General features: G+C 58.2%; 1 protein-coding gene across 2 annotated transcripts; it reads right to left on the reverse strand.

The window, feature by feature from the left end:
* Positions 1-626: 626 nt before the first annotated feature.
* Positions 627-18,306, reverse strand: ETNK2 (ethanolamine kinase 2). Of its 2 annotated transcripts, XM_044267669.1 has the most exons (8): positions 17,882-18,306; positions 15,869-16,128; positions 12,812-12,934; positions 8,101-8,243; positions 7,549-7,632; positions 4,960-5,105; positions 3,481-3,554; positions 627-1,829 (listed from the first exon to the last, which is right to left on the reverse strand). In XM_044267669.1, the coding sequence occupies exons 1-8, from the start codon at positions 18,137-18,139 to the stop codon at positions 1,757-1,759; spliced, it is 1,161 nt and encodes a 386-aa protein (XP_044123604.1). In that variant the 5' UTR covers positions 18,140-18,306; the 3' UTR covers positions 627-1,756. The 2 variants fall into 2 exon arrangements, with proteins under 2 accessions (XP_044123604.1, XP_044123605.1); XM_044267670.1 differs by lacking the exons at positions 15,869-16,128; positions 17,882-18,306 and adding an exon at positions 14,883-14,960.
* Positions 18,307-19,503: the final 1,197 nt, after the last annotated feature.

A 19,503-nucleotide genomic window follows, 5' to 3' on the forward strand; every position in this document is an offset into this window, starting at 1 on the left:
CTGGGTCTAGCTCTGCTCCAGTGGTTGCCATGGCATCCGGTACTTTCGCTGGCAAAAGCCAAACAGCCAGAGTCTACCTGGCAGGCGGCCACTGCTCTCCCCGCTCTTCAGGGTACTGGGTACCTTCCGGCGGGCCCTGGAGGCAGCGCAGCGGTAGCAGCCCAGGCTGCCGACAGGGGTACCCTGGCTCTGGTTTCAGCTTCTGGTCTCCCTTCCCTCTGGCCTTCTGAGAAATAACAGATTCGTTCCAGAAATCATCCTTGCCTGCCCTGCAGCAGAACAGCACCCCCTCTCCCTCAACAGCTAGGAGCTAGGCCGGGGGCAGGAAGAAATCCTGAGTACCCTCCCCCCGGGTCTCTTGCCTGGTTACCACCTGGCGGAGCAATTCTAGCAGGACGGTCAGAGGCAGAAGAGTGAAAGCACTAGCTGTGCCCAGGCCTATCCCGGACCAGGAGCACAGGCCTCATGAGCCAGGTGCTCTGAGGGTAGGAGAGGAAGGGGGCAGCCCCAGGGAACCCTGGAGAAGCAGGTGCAGCCACCCCTAACCCCCACTGTGGGAGAACTAGTCCATTATACCCTTTATGTCAAAGTCAAATCCTCATCATCGGCACTCAGACACAGAGTGGTCCAGAAATGGCCATTTTAATGCAGAAAACCATGATAATTTACAAATGAATCACTTTTCTAGGCCAGAGCCTGGAGGCTGTGAGGGCAGAGAGGAGGTGGAGGCCGTCGAGAGAGTCGGGGACCAGGACCGGCAGCTCAGCACCTTCATGACCCATCCCACCCAGGCTCTTGGCCGCCCAGCGAACCCCAAAGTCCCTAGCCCGGCCCCCTTGACTCCCACTACTCATTTCCTAGCGGGAAATCTTTGGGCCAACTTCAGGACAAAAGGTGAAGAGGGAGAGACAGATCCTTGGAAACGAGGGCCTGGGGGGCAGGGAAGGGAACGAGGTGGGAAGCTGCTGGCCACGGTGGCCACCCTACTCGAGCCAAGCACAAAGCAGAGCTGGGCTCTGGAGGCCCAGGAGGGCACCACTCCCTTGCCTTCCCTCCCAGCAGGTGGCAGAGCGACAGAACACAAGCACAGAGCAAAAAGGGGAGGGGAGGGGAACACAGGTCCTGGGGCAGAGGTTTGGGAAGGGGTGGTTTGATTGGATCTGGCTTGGAGAAAGGGAGGGGATCTCGGATGAGGCGGCTTTAGGGGAGCCGTTAACCCTAGTTCTAGATCATTCCCCCCAGATATATACATCCATCTGTCAGAGTTGGCATGATGCTGGTTTGGGCTCATCAGCACCTCCCACGTGGGGCGTGCAGGGGGAGATGGGCTGGAGGCTCAGGGCACTGGAGGTAGAAAGGAGCCCTCCCGCCTCCCCCTTTCCCCAAGCCAGGAAGGTCGAAGACACATCTAAGGCAGCCCCGATTCCAGCGTGGCCTGAGGCCAGGAATACCGGACTTCCCAGGGGTGGTTGTGGTCCAGGCCCTGGCTGACTGCAGGCACTTCCCCACCCCCAAATCTGGCATGAAGGGGACCCCCAGAGCTGGGTCCTATCAGCCCCTCCAAACAAAAGAACGTGGTCTCCAGCAATATCCATGGGGTGAGGGCGGGGGCTGGCAGCAGGGGTGGGGCCTTCTCCCTGGACACCCACCTGTCCCCTCTCCCACCTTGTCCAAGGGGGCGGACCCCAGAGCAGGACTGAGCCCCGGAGAACGGGTCTGGCCGGGCAGGTGGGTAAGGGAGAGATGGGGAAGCTGGTCACTTTGGCATCTCCAAGGCTGACACTTGAGGCTTCACCTTGAAGTACTGATGGAACCGGATCACTGCGTACCTGCGGGAGGGAGAGCAGGGGAGCCCGGCTGAGAAGGCCGGACAGGTGGGCCCACCTGGGGAACTCATACCCTGAGCAGTTCTCACCAGCTCCACCCCCGGGGCAGGCGAATGTTGTTTTTTTTTTTTTCCTTCCAATTATTTTATTTTTCTTAGATTAGACTGGAGCAGCCCTTCCCTAAATGTTTTTTTTTTTTCTTCCCCCCCCCCCAGTTCAGCAGTGTAAAGTACACTTAATCTTTATAAACAGCCCTCCAAGACTTTTTCAATTGGCAAAACTGAAACTTTGTACCCATTAAACATCAACTTCTATCCTCCCCTGCCCCCCAGCGCTTGGCAAAAACCACTCTAGTTTTTTTTTTTTTTTTTTTTTTAATTAAGTAACCACACCACATGTGGGGCTCAAACTCCTAACCCCGAGGTCAAGAGTCACATGCTGTACTGACCGAGCCAACCAGGTGCCCCCCTGCTCTGGTTCTGTGAACTTGACTAACTCAGTTACGAAAGTGGAATCCTACAGTGATGGTCTGTTTGGGACTGGCTTTCGCTTAGCAGGTCCTCAGAGGTCCTACGATCTAGCATGTGACCTGGTTTTCTCTCTTTAAAAGGCTGAGTAATACCCCCCCGTGTGTGGAGACCACCTTTGTGTCCCGAGTCAGCCGTCATGGACATGGGGTTGCTCCCGCCTCTGGGCTCTTGTGACTAAGGCTACCGACACGGGTTCACACATCTCTCTCTGACCCCCTGCTTTCGACTCTGGCTGCGCACCCAGCGGTGAGAATGCTGGATGGCCCAGGAATTCTATTTTTAAATTTTTGAGGGAGCTCAGTATTGTTTGCCCCAGCAGCTGTGCCCTTTTATGTGCCCGCCAGCAGCGGCCAGGGGTTCCGATTTTCTACATCCTTCCCAATGCTGGTTTTCTGTTTCTTTGATAAACAGCCATCCTAAGTGTGAGTGGGAGATCTCAGCTGTGTCTTTGGCCTTTTCTCCAGTCACTGTGAACACTGTGAAGTCGGGGTAGTGTCTCCTTCCCAGCTGAGGGTGGGTGGGTTAGGGGCGGACAGGGCAACAAGACCAGACCAGAATGCAGAAAGGCTAGACCACACGATTCCTGGTCCTTGAGGCCATGTGTATCTGAGATGATGGAGCCAGGAGTCAGTACTCCAATACGGACCCCGGGTCGGCCCTAGTACCTCACTGGGAGGAGCTGAGCCTGATCCCCCCAGCAGTAAGCGTTAAACTGCCCCAGTGGCCTCAGAGAGTCACTTCTGCGCTCCGGAAGAACTCTGCTCCCTGTGCCATAAAATGAACACTTCCTTTCACCACCAGGCTCTGTGGCTAAGAACAGTGGCTGCAGAACGGGGGGCAGTGAGCTGGGTCGTTAAGATGTAGGAGGGAAAGCGAATCTGGTACGAGGCGTGATGGGAAGGTTCGAGAACTTCTGACTACTTTCAGCGTGGTGCGCTGGGCTCAGGTGTTTCCCCGAGAGTGGTGACCCCACTGGATACGGGGTGGCTGGATTGGGGACAACTTAGCAGAGCAGAAGAAGGGACTTTGGGTATTGTCTCTGGACTGTCTTTGCCCCCACACCCTTGGCTTGAGCTACTCCTTTCGCCCACTCCCCACCGCCCCAACTCGCCCTCTGCACTCACCTGAGGAAGTCAAAGTCGATGGTGGAGAACTGGTTCTGGATGAGGGCCCAGAGTGCCCAGAAGAAGTGAGATGCCTGGAAAGGGACCAGAGTAAGTCAGCAAGGCAACCACTCCTGCCTGTCAGGAACCCCACGGAGCCAGTCGCTGGTCAAGTCGCTAGTCAGCATTTGGAGGCTTCACTCCCTTGAGAAAAAGGCAGAGCTCTACCTGCCCCAGGTAGGGTCCGCCGGATGGTGCTTCTAACGCTAAGCATAGCTCCATTCCTGGCATCTCCCCTGCCCAGGGGAGTCTCCTGGGGCCTTCAAGGCCAAGGCACCAGGATGAGATGAAAACCCCTCCCCAGAGCACAGGCCTAGTCCCATCAGGGGGACCCCCTTAACTGACGTCCTCCAGCCCCTTTCCCTCTTCTGTCTGGACGTGGGCTGGGTTGGGAAAGGAGTGTGGGTGTGACAGCATGAGGCCCAGAGTCTGGGCTCTAAGCCTTCAACTGCTTCCTGCCTTGACCAGATGAGCCCTCAGGACCAGACCACCCCAGGCTCAAGAAGCCAGAGCCTGCTTCCAGCTGTCCCTGAGCAAACAGTGGTGACATCATGACTAGCCTGAGCCAGGGTCCCCCACCCCACCCCACATCCTGCTCAGTTGGGGCTTGGCTGCATAGCACCTACCTCCACTTTTCAGGACTTCAAGGGGCATATAGACCAATTAGCAAGCGTCAGTAATGATGTGAAAACATTTAGCAAGAGGCCTAAGTGGAACAGTTAAGAAGAACCTGACGGGAAATCCGTTCTGTGCCAATGAGGAAAACAGGAGCGGTAATCCAAAATGACAGGTAAGTAAAGATTCTACGCGAGCTCCACGCTGTATTGTGAAATTCAGGGCAGTGGACCTGTCATCTTGCTTCTGCGAGGCTGATGTTAATAAGACTAGTTAGCAATCCCCTTGGCACACACCGGAGGAGCCCGGCCATGAACCAGGTCCCCTGGATGAATGGCACTCTAAATCGAGAACTGACAGCTTGGTAATTTGAGCAGGAAGAGCGTGATGGGAGAAACTTATATGCAGTTGAGTCAGTGGCGGTCGTTAACAAGGAGGATTGGAAGGGACATTCTTTATCTCCTCCAACAGCTTAATAAAAATGAGATGCATTTAACGGCAGCATGAAAAACTAAAGTTAGACACTAGAGAGAATTACTTGTCCAAAGGAGAGAACTGCTAAAACAGGAAGCTGGGCTCTTTTTTGAAAGTCTTTCCCTAGGAAAGAGAGACTTGGATAGGGAAATGCAGGCAAGAGGACACCTCCGTATTCTGGGGATGCCCAAGAGTGCTCTTCCCAGACCTCACTTCCAAGGTGGGGGTCCAGGAGCAGGGGCTGGGGTCTCAGGACCTCACTTCTCACCCTGACCTCTGCTTCCTTTGCCCTGGGCTGTTGGAGGAGCTGGGGGTGCCCCCCACCACCACCACCCCTGCGAAGGCACTTACCAAGGCGAACTTGTTGACTTGCACGTAGAGCCTCTCCACCTCCCTGGGGGTCACAGCCATGCCCTTCTGTGCCTGTAGGTAGTAGTGTAGCCACTGCAGCTGGGTCTCCCGGCCGGGGTAGCGGCAGTAATCCACCTCATTCACACCTGAGGGGGAGTGGCCACGAGGCAGTGCCTGAGAGGCGGGCCCACCTGGGGCGGGGTGGGGGGGTGGGGGACTCCTCCAGCTCACCGGTATCCCCTGCTCCCCTCGAAACCTTTGTGTACATCCTGTGGGGCTGTGCCTAGGAATACAGCCTCTCGACCACCGAACTTACCCAGTGTGAGGAGCCAGGGGTGCTGCTTTCCGTGGGATGGAGGAAAGCCGAGGCAGACCGGTTGTGGGGCGAGGCACGGTCTTGGGTGTGACAGGGACCCCTAAGACAGCATCGCTGTACCCCTGTGCCTTTCAGAGCAACTACGGCCCACAGGAGGTGCTCGGCCACAGCACCCCACCCGGGGCCGCCTCTTTGGTGGGATGCAGACTAGTGAGCCCCGCACAAGGCCTTCCCGCCCACGGGCCAGGATCTCCCATCTGGAAGTGTGGGTCTCTGACTGCCTCCTGGACCAGTGTTGAGCTGGATCCTTCAAAACATCACCCAGGGAGCTTGTTCCCAGGCACCTTTAGCCCCGTGTCCAAATCTCCAGATAACTCAGAAATGCAGCCAGGCTTGGAACCCTGGACCAGGCGGCTTCCATTCCTTCCGCTCCTGCCCTCGAGTCCTCGAGCTGCTGGTCCGCCCAGCGCACCCCAGCCGCATCCCTGACCCAGTGGCAGAGCCTGGGCTTCCAGCTGGGACGGAGAGCTGCAGTTCACTTAAGCCAGGAGCAGGGCCACCCTGCCCATGGTTTCTTCCTCTCTTTTCCTTCCTGTCCTTTCCCAAGCTCCCCTCACTCCTAGAGAAACACACTCCATCTCCTGGGGTCCCAAGAGGATGGCTGAGAAAGAATCCTCTGGTGCAGGTGTAGAAACCCCCAGAGTAGAAGCTGCTCCCAGGCAGCCAGGGAGAGGGGAGGTTAGGGATGGAACGCTCACCTGCCTCCCAGGACTGGGTCTTCCAGCTCCCAAGAACCCAAGAGTGCTCCCTCCCCAGCTCCCAGTCTCCTTCCCTGCCTTCCTCCTTCCTTCACAACCTGAGAGCACAATGCAGTCTGCCCCTTGGGAGAAATTCCAGCTGGATCTTGCTCCATGTGGGGCAGGAAGGCTTAAGATGCTTCAAAATGATCCCTTCTGGAAAGGCCAGCAGGTCTGGCAGCAGAGTGCCCACAGGCCCAGGGCCCTGCCCAGCTGAGGCCCCACTGTCCCTTAGGTTCTTAGATGTTGCTGGTGGCCATCCTGGGAAGTCACACTCTTAGGTACAATGAGTGCTTGACAGACCCCGTCACCTGGGCTTCTCAAAGGGACACAATTGGCCAGGCTTAGGCTGGGCAGTGGCCAAGGCTGGACCAGGTACGTGGTGGCTTGACAGCTGGCCTGGGTGTGCCTCACCTGTCCTGCGCCCCAGGGGCTGGCCCCATTCCCCTGAGCACCCCACACTACCCGATGTCGCTCCAGCCCCAGTGTCCAACTCCATCCCCGAGTCGCCTCTCTGGCCCCATCAGATCCTTTAACAATGAAGCTCTCAAGCCGGAAAAACCTGCCCAGCTTTTTTCACACAAATGCTGCTATTGTACAGCCTGGGCCTTTCCTCAACTGGCCAGCACAGCCAGACACCCCTCATCCAACTGCATCCGTTCCGGTGCCGGCCTCCTTAGCTACCAGAAAGCTAGCTACCCTGCCTAGTACCAGTGAACATCAGTAGGAGGCTTAGCATGTGCTCCTCTTGTGTGTGGAGCTCACGCTGATGAGAAGTAGGTACAGTTAATACCTCCACTTTCCAGAGGCCCAGAGAAGGTAAGTAACCAGCCCCAGGGTCACACAGCTAGTAAGCCTCAAAGCCAGGGTTTGAACATGGACAGTAAAGTTGCAGAGTATATGCTTTTAATGAGTTCCACCTAGATTCTCCTCAGGGCACCAGCTTGTTCTGCTCCTTCTCTGCAGGCAGGATCCTTATGATCGTGCAGGCAGTGCTGGGCAGAAGGCAGCCTGAGCAAAGGGACAGGCAGAGGCTGTGCCTGGCCTATCTACCAGGGATAGAGGAAAGGGGGCTTTTTCTTAAAATTTTTTATACTTTTCTAAAGTAATCACCTGGTAACCCCAAGATCAAGAGCCATATGTTCCACCGACTGAGCCGGCCAGGCCCCTAGGGGTCTTTTTCTAACTCGCATGCCTAGCCCGGGATCCTAGGGAGGGGACACTGTCCTCATGAGTACCCAACTGCCCGATGGGCTGGCAGGGGTCTGCTCTGTGTGCGGGTCCGGCTTCCCCCATGAGCCTTGGAGACCCCTCAAGGTAGGCTGTGCCTCCCCTCCCTGAGCTGTGAGATTTTGGAGAACGGGCTGTCACGCCTCCCCCTAGGAAGGGCAGAGCCCCACCCCCATCCTCACCCCGGACCTGGCCCTCCATCACAAGGAGAGTATCTTGGACCGAGACAAACAATACCCCTCTCACCTGCAAACTCGTTGAAATGGTTGCCAATGTCAAAAGCTTGGTAGTTGTAACCGGCGTACTCATAGTCAATGAACCGAACGTGGCCTGTGAGGGAAGACAGCGGCCATGAGGGTGGGTCCCGGGAGAGGGAAACGGGGCCGTCAAGTCCCCACAGACCGGAATGCCCCTGTGGCGGCAACCCAGCCCAACCCACCCTCCCTGGGGGTGCCCTCGAGGCTGTTCTTTTGTCCCCCTGCCCCCGAGCTGTCCGCACACAGGTGGGTACTCAAGACATCTGTCCTCCATGTGGCTGCGGACCAGAGGTAAAGGTCGGGGCTCCCCTGGGGTGGAGCTCTCATGGCGCACACAGAAAGGTTCTGTCCCTAGGAGGGCCCAGGCCACCCTAGACGTCCTCAGAAACCCAGAATATTGCAGCAGGGGGAACGGCTCAGGTAGCCTCACACGGAGGACCTCCACAGACCACTGCATCGGTCTGAGCAACGGCAGCCGGAAGGCCGCCGATCGCCAAGGTACCGCTCAGCTGAGGCCCAGCCAGAGCCTGGGAAGGCATACCTTGGGTGCTGTCGTAGATGATATTCTTGCAAAGCAGGTCGTTGTGACAGAACACCACCGGGGAGTCCAGCTGCGACAGGTGTTCCTTCAGCCAGGACAGCTCCTGCTCCAATACCTCCACCTTGGGGACATCTACGGAAAGGCTGGGCGGCGGCAAGAAAGGAGGCCGGTCAGGGGGAGGGCTGAGAGCAAGATAGGCGCTGGGCCTCCGGAGCCCTGAGTGCTGGCCCCATGGCTACCTGTTCCTGCAGGGGACCCCTGGCCAAATGGGCCGCCCTTAAGACCCTCACCTTTGTCGTCTGGCGCTAAGACGTCCTGATCTCCTGACTTCCTGCAGTTACTCTAAGCAGCTTATTAAAACACGGTGTAAGAGCCTTTTGCAAAGCACGTATGTCCCTGATCCGACAGTGTCCCTGCTACTGAGAGGGCGGGGAAGGTAAGGAAGGAGGCACAGGAAGGATGGGAGGGGACAATGCGTGTCTGCACTCCGTTGTTCCAGACGAGAACGAGGGCAGAGGTCTGCTCTCTAAAACAAGACTGGGGAGGCCTCACAGTGCCCTGCGGAGGGGCTGGAGCATAGACATTCCTGATCCGTCCCCTTCCTCCTCCAGCAGCTGGTGTCATAGGTGGAAAGGCCCAGAGAGCTCATAAAGGCTAACTTCTCATTCACAGAGAGGCCACTCAGGCCCACTGAAGGAAGCAAACAAACTGCTTCTTGGGCTCACTCCTCTAAGACCAAAGGAGTATTAAGGGCTTTCAGTCGAGCACTTGCTCTGTAGCTCCCCAGGGACTTGTCCCCCACACCCTGAACTAGGAGCATGTGTGTCCTTGTCCCAGACCACGCCTGTGTGCGCAACTTGCATGCAGGAACACAGATGACAGAGGCCACCCCTCTTTCTGCCCTACCCCTTCTCATGGTACCTAAGGTCTCGCTGCTGAAAGAAACCTGTGTTGAGGAATGAATGAATGAATGAATGGGTCCCTCGGTGCCGGGAGCAGAGGTCATGGGGAGGCTGTTGAGAGCACACTGTTCTGGGACGCTCTGAACTTTGGCCCCCAGGAAGCACACAGGTCTGTGTACACTGAAAAGCCAAACAGTTAGCACAGCCCTTAAAATCCAGAACTACCAGTGGGTGGAGGGGAGGAGGCTGGGGTTTTATCTCCTGTGCTGTCTCCATGTAGCTCCTGTTTGCTCTCTTCTCCGGGGCAGCCTGAGTATGTGCGGGAGGATGAGTGGGAGATCCGTCCGTCCTCCCCACCCTCCCAAAGGATGCCCCATCCCCCTGTCACGCGGCCCGGAGGCCAAAATGTGGCAAAGAGCATTCAGCGACTAAGGCGTCCCCCTGTCCCCCGGGGAAAGGCTGAGCGGCAGGCTCCCTCCCAGGCTTTGAGACCCGTCAAAGCTAAAGACGATCTGAGGCCTCTCGTCCAAGTTGTCAAGGAAATGGAGGCTCAAGGAAGAGCAGAGGCCTTCCAGCTTCCAGATGTTTCTTGCACAGCTGAACCCTCTTCCCCCTCACCTAAGGGAGGCAGTCCTCAGCCTGTTCACGGATGCAAAATCAAGCCAGACCTCCTAACGGCGAGGGTCCCAGTGCCCCTCAGAGGCTCTGCACAGGCCGCTCTGAGCTGGGTGGGGAGCCTGCCGGGGATGATCGGGGGAGGCCTTCCTTTATCCTCACCGGAGTTTATCTGGGGCGCCCGGTCTACATAAACGCATTTCAGTCTTGGCTCTCCTTAAGAAGATACCCTTCAAGATTTTTTTTTTCTTGCTCCAAGACCATCTAAAGATAAGAATTAGGAGGCCTCCTTTGGTTTGCCCAGGTCTCAGCCTGAAAAACACGTCTTTGACATCTAAGATACGTGCTGCCCAGGCCCTGACCGCCGCCTGACCCCCACCTTACCCAACCCCAAGGCCACGCAGATGGTTACTGGAGGAGCCATCCAGGGCTTCTATCTCCCTGGGCAGCCTCCCTCTGCTGCCCCGCTTCCCACCCTGGGCCACTTGAAAGGCCGCCAGCTTTGCTACCCTCCACCCTGACACCACTAGACTTTCTCAAGGCTGTGGGGTTGGCAAAATAGTAACAGCCACCGCGTCACAGAAACTGTCACACCCCAGGCAGCCGGTGGCTCCTACTCCCCGGTCCCTCAGAGGCAGCAGGATGAGGGTGCAGGGTCCCCCCACCCCATCCCAGGGAAGCCTGGGGGTTCCTGATGAAAACACTGCTGCTTGGGGCTCAGTCAGTTATCCCAGGGTCGTGATCCCAGGGTCCTGGGATGGAGCCCCATGCTGAGCTCCCTGCTCAGTGGGGAATCTGCTTCTCCCCCTCCTTCTGACCCTCCTCCCCACTCATGCTCTTTCTCTCTCAAATAGATAAATTTTAAAAAAAGAAACAAAAAGAAAAAGAAAAAAGCAAACACTGCTGCCTGCCAAATGTCCCCACAGCTCTCCGGATATGGGCGGACGGAAGTACCTTCTCCCACAGCAGACTAAGTGTCCCAGCTTCCTGGCTCATCACCTTTGCCCTGATACCACACAACCCATCTGCATCTCCTCCTGGTCTCCCGGAGCAGGGACCACCCCCACCCTCTATGTCCAAACAAACACCAAGGCCACCAAATCTATTCCCACAGGGTCCCTAACACACCTGCCACTCTCCACCCCCCCACACCATCACCATGAGCCTGCCCAGGGATCTTGCTCATTCTTCCTGAGCAGGTCGCCCTACCTCCAATCCATACCCCCGCTTCCCCAAATCCTGCCCGATTCTGTCCCTTACAACACCAGAGAGCCTTCGTCCTAAACCACAGTCATGGTCCCTGCCTGGCGCAGAGGCCCCTGCGGTGACTTCCCACTGTCTGCTAAACAAAATGTTGGCTCCCTAACCTGGCTTCAAAGGGTCCTCCCCGTCTCGTTCCGCCTCACCACCCACAGCCCTTCTCAAGGTCTCCCGAAAGCCCATTCCAGCCACCCTCATCCACTTGCCACCCATGAGCCAAGTGAGTTCACACCATCTCTGCCAGCCCGAGTGGCCTCACTTCCCAGCTCTGCCCCTCCTGCCTCTGCCGGGAAGACCAGCCCTGGTTCTCCCACCCTACATGCCTTCTTTTGTCACTGTGCAAAGGCAGCTCCTGTTTACCCAGATGGTTCCTAAGCTCCTTGAGGGCAGGGCCAATGTCACATCCATATTTTTCATTGTTTCAAATCCCTGTTGATGTTTGTGAAATGCAGGATTGACTAAATCAGGGGTATTAGATTGTGACTCGAGCTAGCGAGTTGCATCTCATCCTGGTGACTGCTCATCACTGCCCCACTTGGGGCAGCTTAGGTCATTTAGGACACACACTGTCCCTTAAAGAGGCTCTGAGAAGTTAAGCAGCTCAATTTGCCAAGGTCAAAGGTATGACAAGAGCAAAGGTGGTCAGTTCTTCAAGGACCACTCCACTCCCAACGAGGTCACCCCTGAAGGTTACATGGACTCTAGGCCTGGAGCTGCCACTGACCTTGGGCAAGACCCATCCCCTCTCTGGACCTCAGTTCGTCCATCTATCAAATGAAAGTGGTGGGCTGCACGATCGGAGGGCCCTGTTGACTCAGACACCCCAGGGTCCTGCTCTCCATGTGCCATGTTAGCCCTAGGGGATAGGCAGTCCTTGTCCCAGAGATAACATTTGGCATCGAAGGTCTGAATGTGGGCCATCCTGGACAAATAGTCCAAAAGCACGGCTTGATAATCATTAAATGCAAGGATCCAGATAGAGTCACGTGTGTGTGTGTGTCTGTGTGCGATAGAGCCACATGATTGGGATAGAGTTAATTACTGTCTTGTCATCTTGGAGGAGAGGAGGAGATACCCCGTCTCCCATGAACGTTTGGAACAAGGGAGATGTTCAACCCAGCAGGGTACCTGGAGGGATCGGAGACTCACTACTGCCTTTCCCTGCAGGGGTGACACATATTTCTCTCCAACTCTCCATGCCTCCTCCAGCACTCAAGCTGGGGACAGCCAGGCAGCCAAAGGCTAGAAGGACTTTCAGGTTGCCGGCTGCAGAGCCGGCTGTCTGGAAGCCCCGTCTTCCCTGGGGAAAGGCACAGTCGGGATGGGTGGAGTACCGATCCTTGGAAAGGGCAGTGAGGAACTGGTAAGCTGTCAGTGTGAACAAAGTGAGAAGCAGGGTCCCCAGGGGCATGTGGGGACAAGAGGCGTCCAGGCAAGTAGCAAGAGTCTTGATGTCTCAAGGGCTTGTCAACTGACAAGCTGAGTTTTGACTGACTGTGAACTCGGCCTCACCCCATTCTCAGGGGCCAGGCTCTCCCTTCTGGTTGCTCAGAAAGCAGCTTAGGTAGAAAGGGCCCTGGGCTAGGAAACAGATCCCTGCCCCCACAATGAGCCCCACATCCTGGGTAAAGGCTAGTCTCTGAGCTTCAGTCTCCTTTAAGGAAAGGGAGAGGCACAGTCCCCAACCCTCATCTCTACTACAACCAGAGACTCAATGAGACACAAGCACACAGGTGTAAAGCTGTGGACCCAAGTTCCTGAGATTTAGTCTATCAGCCCAGCTCTGCTTGGACACACAGACTCGGCAGTCAGGACCTAAGCCCCTCAGCCTCCAAGGGGTGGGGGTGGGATGGAGCCCGAAGAGTGAGGGGTGGAGGGATCCCATGAAGGCAGCAGAGACAGGGGCAGCCTTGAACCCTCCCAGATCTTTGTACCTGGGGTTGATCTCGTTCTTCACAAGGGTGAAATAATTGTGCATCTTGTGCCAGAGGGTGGGCTTGGGCAGGCTGCCGTTGGCGTGGATGGTGTGAATCTTTGCCATTTCTAGGGCGATTAGCCTACACAGAAAACAGGAAGGGGAGAGGATCAGCGTGGGGGCAGGCCCATCCCAGCTCAGCCCCTCCTGACCAGAAGGGGCTCAAACAGGGTGACGACTGGGACCAGCCAGAGGGCTGAGTTTGGGACAGCTCTCTGAGGGACTCTCGTTCCTGCGGGAGGAGGGTCTGAAAATGACATCAGGCCTTTAGTCCAGCAGCAACTTTTCCAGAAGTTAGGGCTGGGGCTGCTTCAGGGAGCAGGAAGGCAAAGCTGCGGGCCGCTGGCCACGGGTCAGTGACCCTGCCCCACCCCAAGGTCGTGTACCCACAGCAACCCGTGAGGACAGAAGGATCACCTAGGGATGGGGGCAGTGGCCCGCCTCCCTCCGGGGACTCTGATCCATGCCCACAGCGGGAGGTGAATGCGGGGGCACCAAGGGAATGAGGGGGGTGGTGATGCCTGGCTGGGAAGAAATGCCCGCTTCTTATCAGCCGGGCCAAGGTGGGGAGGGAAGCAGGCCGGCCCAGGGCAGCCCTTTCCTCAGCGGCAGGGAGTTGATGCTGGCGGCCGGGTGCCAAGGACGCAAAACAAACCAGCGTTCTATTTTCAAGTTCTCCTGTGGACATTATCCAAGGTCCCGGGAGAGAAGGAGGGGGCGGTGGGGAAGGGGGCTGGGAGAGGGCGGGGGCGGATGGAGGGCTGACCGGTCAGAGAGGGAGGTCCTTGATAAGGACCCCGTCGTCTGAGGCCCTGCGTCCCAGCTGGGCTCCCCCAGTCCTCTGCCAGCTCTCCCTTCTGGAGCCCCACCCCCAACCCGGCTGCCAAGCCTCCAACATTCAAGCTTCCTTCGCCTCTGCCTGTTGCTCGAATAATAATCACTAGGAAAGACAACAAAGGCATTGGCTGTTTGAAACCTTGTTACTGAGCTGTTCCAGGGACACCCCTCCCCTTGCCAGGTCCTGGGAAGGGGCAGGCTGTCACCTAACAGGATAGCAGGGCAGGCTAAGGTCTCCTCCAGAAGCCCCCCAGGCTCCCACCTCCCGAAGGGCGGAGGGGGCAGGGGGCGTGGCAGCCACTAGAGGGTGAACGCAGAAGGCTGTGCTTTCAGAGGCTAGAGGCCCGGGGGGCAGGAGGGAGCCCGCTGGGGTTTCAGGCGAGGCAGGGAAAGAGACCCGAGACCCAGGCCTTTCCTTCCCAAAGGAAGATTCCGACTAGAGCATGAACAGAGCGTTTCCTTGAATATCAATAGGGCTGTTGTCTGAAAAAGCAATGGAAGTAACCTCAACACTCAGCAATTTTGTGCTGCAAAGCCTCGCAGAGGTTGGGAGGTGGGGTTCAGGGGAACATGAGGCCGTGGCTCCCCAAGGCCTCCTCCTCGCCTTTCCCTCCGAGATCCACCTTCCCCTGAGAAAGATAACGGGCTCTCCTTGGAAAATCATCAGGGAAGAGCCTACCTCCTACACCTACCCCGGCTTCTGGCTCTCCCCCAAGTGTGAAGTTGCTATCGAACCGACATTCATCTTCAATCTTTCTGACTGAACTGTTCCCACGAGAGCACGAGGAACGGCACCACCTTCCCAGAGGTGGCCAGACACTGGGAGAGACCCAGGGACAACGTGCCAGTCTACGAGCTTATTTACACAAGACTGAAGGAGCGCCAGCAGCGTGGCGTGGGAGAAGCCAACCCACGGTTCCCCGGGCCCCCACCCTGCTCTGACCGTCTGCTTCCAGGCAGGACACTCAGCAGGAGCCGGAGAAGACCACTGGACAGGTTTGTACGTCCCCCTAACTCCAGACAAAGACACACACACACACACACACAGATACGACATACAACTCGACATACGACATAAATACCCCAGAGCCTGACCAGCTGCAGAGGGAGCACTAGAGCGAAGGCATCTCAAAGTCCCTTCTAAGTCCCCGGGGGGCCCATCTGTCTGCACAAATAGGGCCAGGTGCACTTACTTGGGGTTAACTAGGTAACAGGTGAGGAAGCAAAAACTTCTTGGTGGGCTCCCTAGATGACCTTTTACTGTTTCACCTGGGTTATCTGGAAAGTGCCTTCTCCTTGGCAGAGATGGGACTGAACCCGAGGATCCCAGGCTGCCCCCTGGATCAGAAGTCAACCTCAGCCTGCCTGGGGACCTCGCTTGGCCAGAGGGCTCCGCACGCAGCGGTAGCATGGGAGGGAGGGCCTGACCTCCATGCCCACAATGGTTAGAGGAGAGAAAAGGCACTAAGGGCTCCTCTTTAGTTCTCCCCCTTCCAGACCTCACAGAGGCAACCGTGGTGCTTAAAAGGTAAAGTCTGCTTCCTGGGTGCTACACATCCAGGCATTGGGAGGGGCTCCCAGGGGATCATGGGTTCTGGTGAGCCTCGGGATGGAAGCCTTGGCAGCTTCCCAAACCTGGGCTCCCACTTTGTCGGGGAACCTGGACGGAGCTCAGACTAGGGGAGGGCTGGTGTCTCTCTGGGCTGCTAAACCCAGGCTCCCCCTGGATAGGGCCCATTCTCCTAGCATGCCTGAGCTCCTGGCAGGAGGGGAGGGGCAGGAAATCCTGGGCGCTCTGCGGATTTGGCTCAGATTTCATTTCCAAGGCTTCAAGATGTTTCCAGGTCAGACGTGGGGTGGGCAAAGGGCGGAGACATGAAGCCAGGAAGCAGAGCCCTGCTGCATTTAGGGAAAGCAGATCCTTTGGTCCCAGGTTCACCAAATTCTCACTTGCCTAAGAAGCAGGTCACCTTTCCAGCGGATGCCACTGAAAATCCATACAGACTAACGGCCCCTCTCTGCAGAGCCACGCGTGTGCACACACAAACACACATTTTCATGCAATTTCAGGAAGTTCACAGATCTCATGACTCATTCACAGACTCCACTCTATGCCAAGGAAGTTGGCCAAGGCTTGAGGAATCGTGGAAATGAATGGTAACCCGGGTTACCTTCTCACCTGAAGAGCCGGGGCTCCCGGATGTGCTCGGGTCCCAGGGCCATGCCCCTCATGTACTCATAGCACAGCCCATTCTGGAAGGTGCAGTAGAGTTTGGGGGCGCAGCCATGTGCTCGCAGCAGCTGGAAATTCCTGACCTCATTCTCCCGGTCCACCAGCAGCTCAGTGCGCTCCCCGTACACCCGGACCAGCACGCAGTCCCGCATGTCCTCCTCCACGTAGCAGGCCACCAGCTTGTTGGTGATGCCATCAGTGAAGCGCTGGCATGGGGAGGAGGAGCACAAGGGCGTGTGGGGCAGGGTCTCTGTTCAGGCCCATGCCCATGGCTTCCCCACCTCCAGCAAGGGGTGCTCATTTGCATGCCCAGCACAACCATGCAGAACCCTGCCCCGCCATCTTTCAGGAGCTCAGCACTGTTCCTAATGCTTTACCCTCCTCAGTGCTTGGGAGAGCCTGAGTTTTAGAAGAAAACCTCAGCCCAGGCACCCTCACCTCTCCTGGGTCCGCTTCTAGCAGATGGGATTTGGCAGTAGAGGAATTTCCACACTCCTTGGTGGGAGAAGCCCCCTCCTCGCTTCTTACCCCTCCATCCCTGAAAGAAATCTCTATGGACCAGATTGTGGCCAGGGAGGATCGGGAGTTGCCCAGGACAAGTACATCCTGACCCTCACCCTCTGCCCGGCCCAGGACTCTTTGCTACACCCCACACCCCATCCAGCCAGGGCGGTGCGGAGTTTACGGAGGCTGGAACTCAGCCGAGGGTTTTAGGGGTCAGAGCTCCTTAGGGCCTCTGAGTTCCAAACCAGAAGAGACAAGAGGACATGGGCTGGGGTTGGGGGAAACAGACTAGACTTTCTGGATATGGTGACAAGGAGGACTGAACCATGGAATTGATGGGGCACAGTGTGACAGAGCCAGTAGGGGCTTTAGAGGACATCCGAACCAATTCTAGGTGGGGAAACTGAGGCCCAGAGAGGGGAAGGACTGGCGCATAGCATGTTCCATCAGTGCTGAAATTAACCTCAGACCTGCTCAATGCCTTGTGGGTCTTACAACTGAAGCGTGTCTTTTATTTCGAAAATGCTACCCACCCATCCTTCCCCCAAGAGGTGTCTGTCAGCCTCTGCACTGGGGTGAGGGAACCTGGCCTCTCCCCACCCTGAAGGCCCAGCAGCAGGGAGCCCCTGCCACTCCAGAACTAGCTGCAGGTGCCCAGCTCCGGACTTCTTCCTCCACAAGCAGCTCCCAGAGGGGCTGGCAGGGGAGATTGAGCAAGTGAAGACCCTTTAGAGGATGCAGATCAGCTGGGGGGGGGGTCCTGTCTGAGGCTCCTCAGTGGGAGGCTCTGCCCACATCTGTGTCCCGGAGAATGTGCCCAGCTGGGGATGAGGAGGCCCCCCGGTGTGGGGGTGCAGAGCCTGAGCCAGGGGCCACGGGGAGGGTTTCCATCCGGCGCAGGGGCCCTGGGCTAAGCCGGAATTCCACACGGTGGCTCTTGGGACCGGCTCAGAGCCTGGAGACTTTGCTCCCACCACGGGGCAGAGAAGGCAGGGATGTGTGTGTGTTGTGTGTGTGTGTGTGTGTGTGTGTGTGTGTGTGTGTGGAGGTGGGGGGCTCCCTTAAAAGTTCCTGCCTCCTCAGGTTTCAGCGCCGGCCGCGCGCTCCTCGGGCAGCGAGGGGCACCGGCGCGCGGCGACAGGGGGTGGGGCCCGCGCGCGCAGCACGCTGATGGTGGGCAGGTGGACCTCCGGGCTGCCCACGAGCCCCGGGGAGGAGGGGGGTATGGGGACCCGGGGAGGGGGTGGGTGGTCGAGGAAGGTGGGAGCCTGGCTCTGCTTGGGGACCAGAACAGATGGAGCAAAATACACACCCAAACCACCATTGCAACCCTGCCCTGCACAGCGGCCGCGCACCCCTGGGACCGCCACCCGGACGGATGCACGGACAGACGTTCACGCATCCCCGCTCCAGCCCCGACAGGGCCCCGGCGCGGCCCCGCGCCCCTTCGGCTACCTTGGTCCGAACTTGCTCGGGCTTCCAATGCGGCCGCAGCTCCTGGATGAGGCGCAGGGCGCCCGGGAGGATGTCGTCCTGGTCCACGGATATGCCGAAGCAAGGGACGGCGGCGGCCCTCGGGGCGCCTGGCGACTCCCGGCAGCCCGTGCTGGCCGCCGCCTTCTCCTCCATGCCCCATGAGCACTGCGGGCACGGCGCCTGCCGCCTCAGGTAAAAGGGCGAGCACGGCAGAGGAGCCGAAGGGGGCACAGCCATTCCCAGCAGCCCCACCCCCTCGGAGCCGCCGCGCGAGCGCTAGCCCCTGCGGGGGGGCCCGGCGCGGCGGTGGGAGTGGTAGAGGAGGGGCCAGGGGAAGTCCATGACTCAGGAGCCCGCTGCCCGCTCCGATCGGCGCCCGAAGCCGACCCGGGAACGCCGTGGCCCGCCGCGATTGTGACATCATCACGGGCGGCGGGCCGCGGGGCGGGGGCCCGGGAACGCCCCCGCCCCGCCCCGCCCCCGCCCCGGCCCGCGGGCCGCCGCGGACTCCGCGGCCGCCGCTACCTGGAGCGCGGGGCGGGGGTGACGCCCTCGGGGAGGCCGTGACGCCAGGGGCGGGGCCTGGCATCGCCCCGCCCCGCCCCGCCCCCACCCGGGTCCCAGGACCAGCAGCGCTGGGATCGCTCCCCGGCCTGTGAGTCCGCGCGATGGCCAGCCTCCTTCCCCTTGCATCGGCGCGGGCCGCTCTCCCTGGGCGGCCTGGGGCAGGGCCGGGGGAGGCCTCTTCCTGCGCCCCGGTTCCAGCCTAGTGGATGGAGAGCTGGCTGCCACCAAGAGGTCGGCTTGGACTCGCCCACCTGTGCCCCAGGTCTCCGCTGGAAAAGGAGTCCCCGGCTGCATCTCAGAGGCCCTTCGCCCTTCTCTGCAGGGAGCTCTTCAGACAAATCCTAACCCACCCTCCCACCCCCCGCCCAACGCATGTATTAGGTGGCGAGGTGACATTGGGTGATGGATGTGGAGAGTGTGTGTACGAGTGGGAACTAAGATCGCTTGTCTTCAGCCCGGGTGGGAGAGCTCTCTCAGCCCCATCCAGAAAAGTGCCTACAGAGAAGGGGCCTTCTTCTCTTTCTCCAAGTTGTTCCTTTGGCCTCTTCAGGAACCTCTCAACCACAAGGCCCTATCATTATTGCTGCCCAGAATCCAGCTCTGCCCAGCGGAACTTCCGCCGTAGTGGAAGCGTTCTATATCCGTGCTGTCCAGCACAGTGGCCACTAGGTAGCTACATGTGACTGCCCAGCACTTGAAATATGGCTAGTGTGACGTTCGACTTAATTTTAATTTTAATATAAATCGCCCTATGACGCTATCGTATTGGACAGCTCAGGAGAGGGGGAAGCCTGTCTATTTCAAGGTCATGAAGCCCCAGGACATAGAGCTGGAAAGGACACGGACTCCAGCTCTGCCTTTTTGCAATGAGGAAATAAAGGCAGGCTGGCAAGAGATCTTAGAGAATGGGGCAGGGGGTCCCAGGCTGGGATCCAGGATCCTGAACACAGACTAACGCTCTTGGCTTGGGGCAGGGACCCTGCCGACAGCTCCTGCCTTCGGGTATCTGCTCTAGAGGAGCCCCAGGGTCCCAC

Source organism: Neovison vison, chromosome 10 (assembly GCF_020171115.1).
Source record: "Neovison vison isolate M4711 chromosome 10, ASM_NN_V1, whole genome shotgun sequence".
Taxonomy (NCBI): Eukaryota; Metazoa; Chordata; class Mammalia; order Carnivora; family Mustelidae; genus Neogale; species Neogale vison.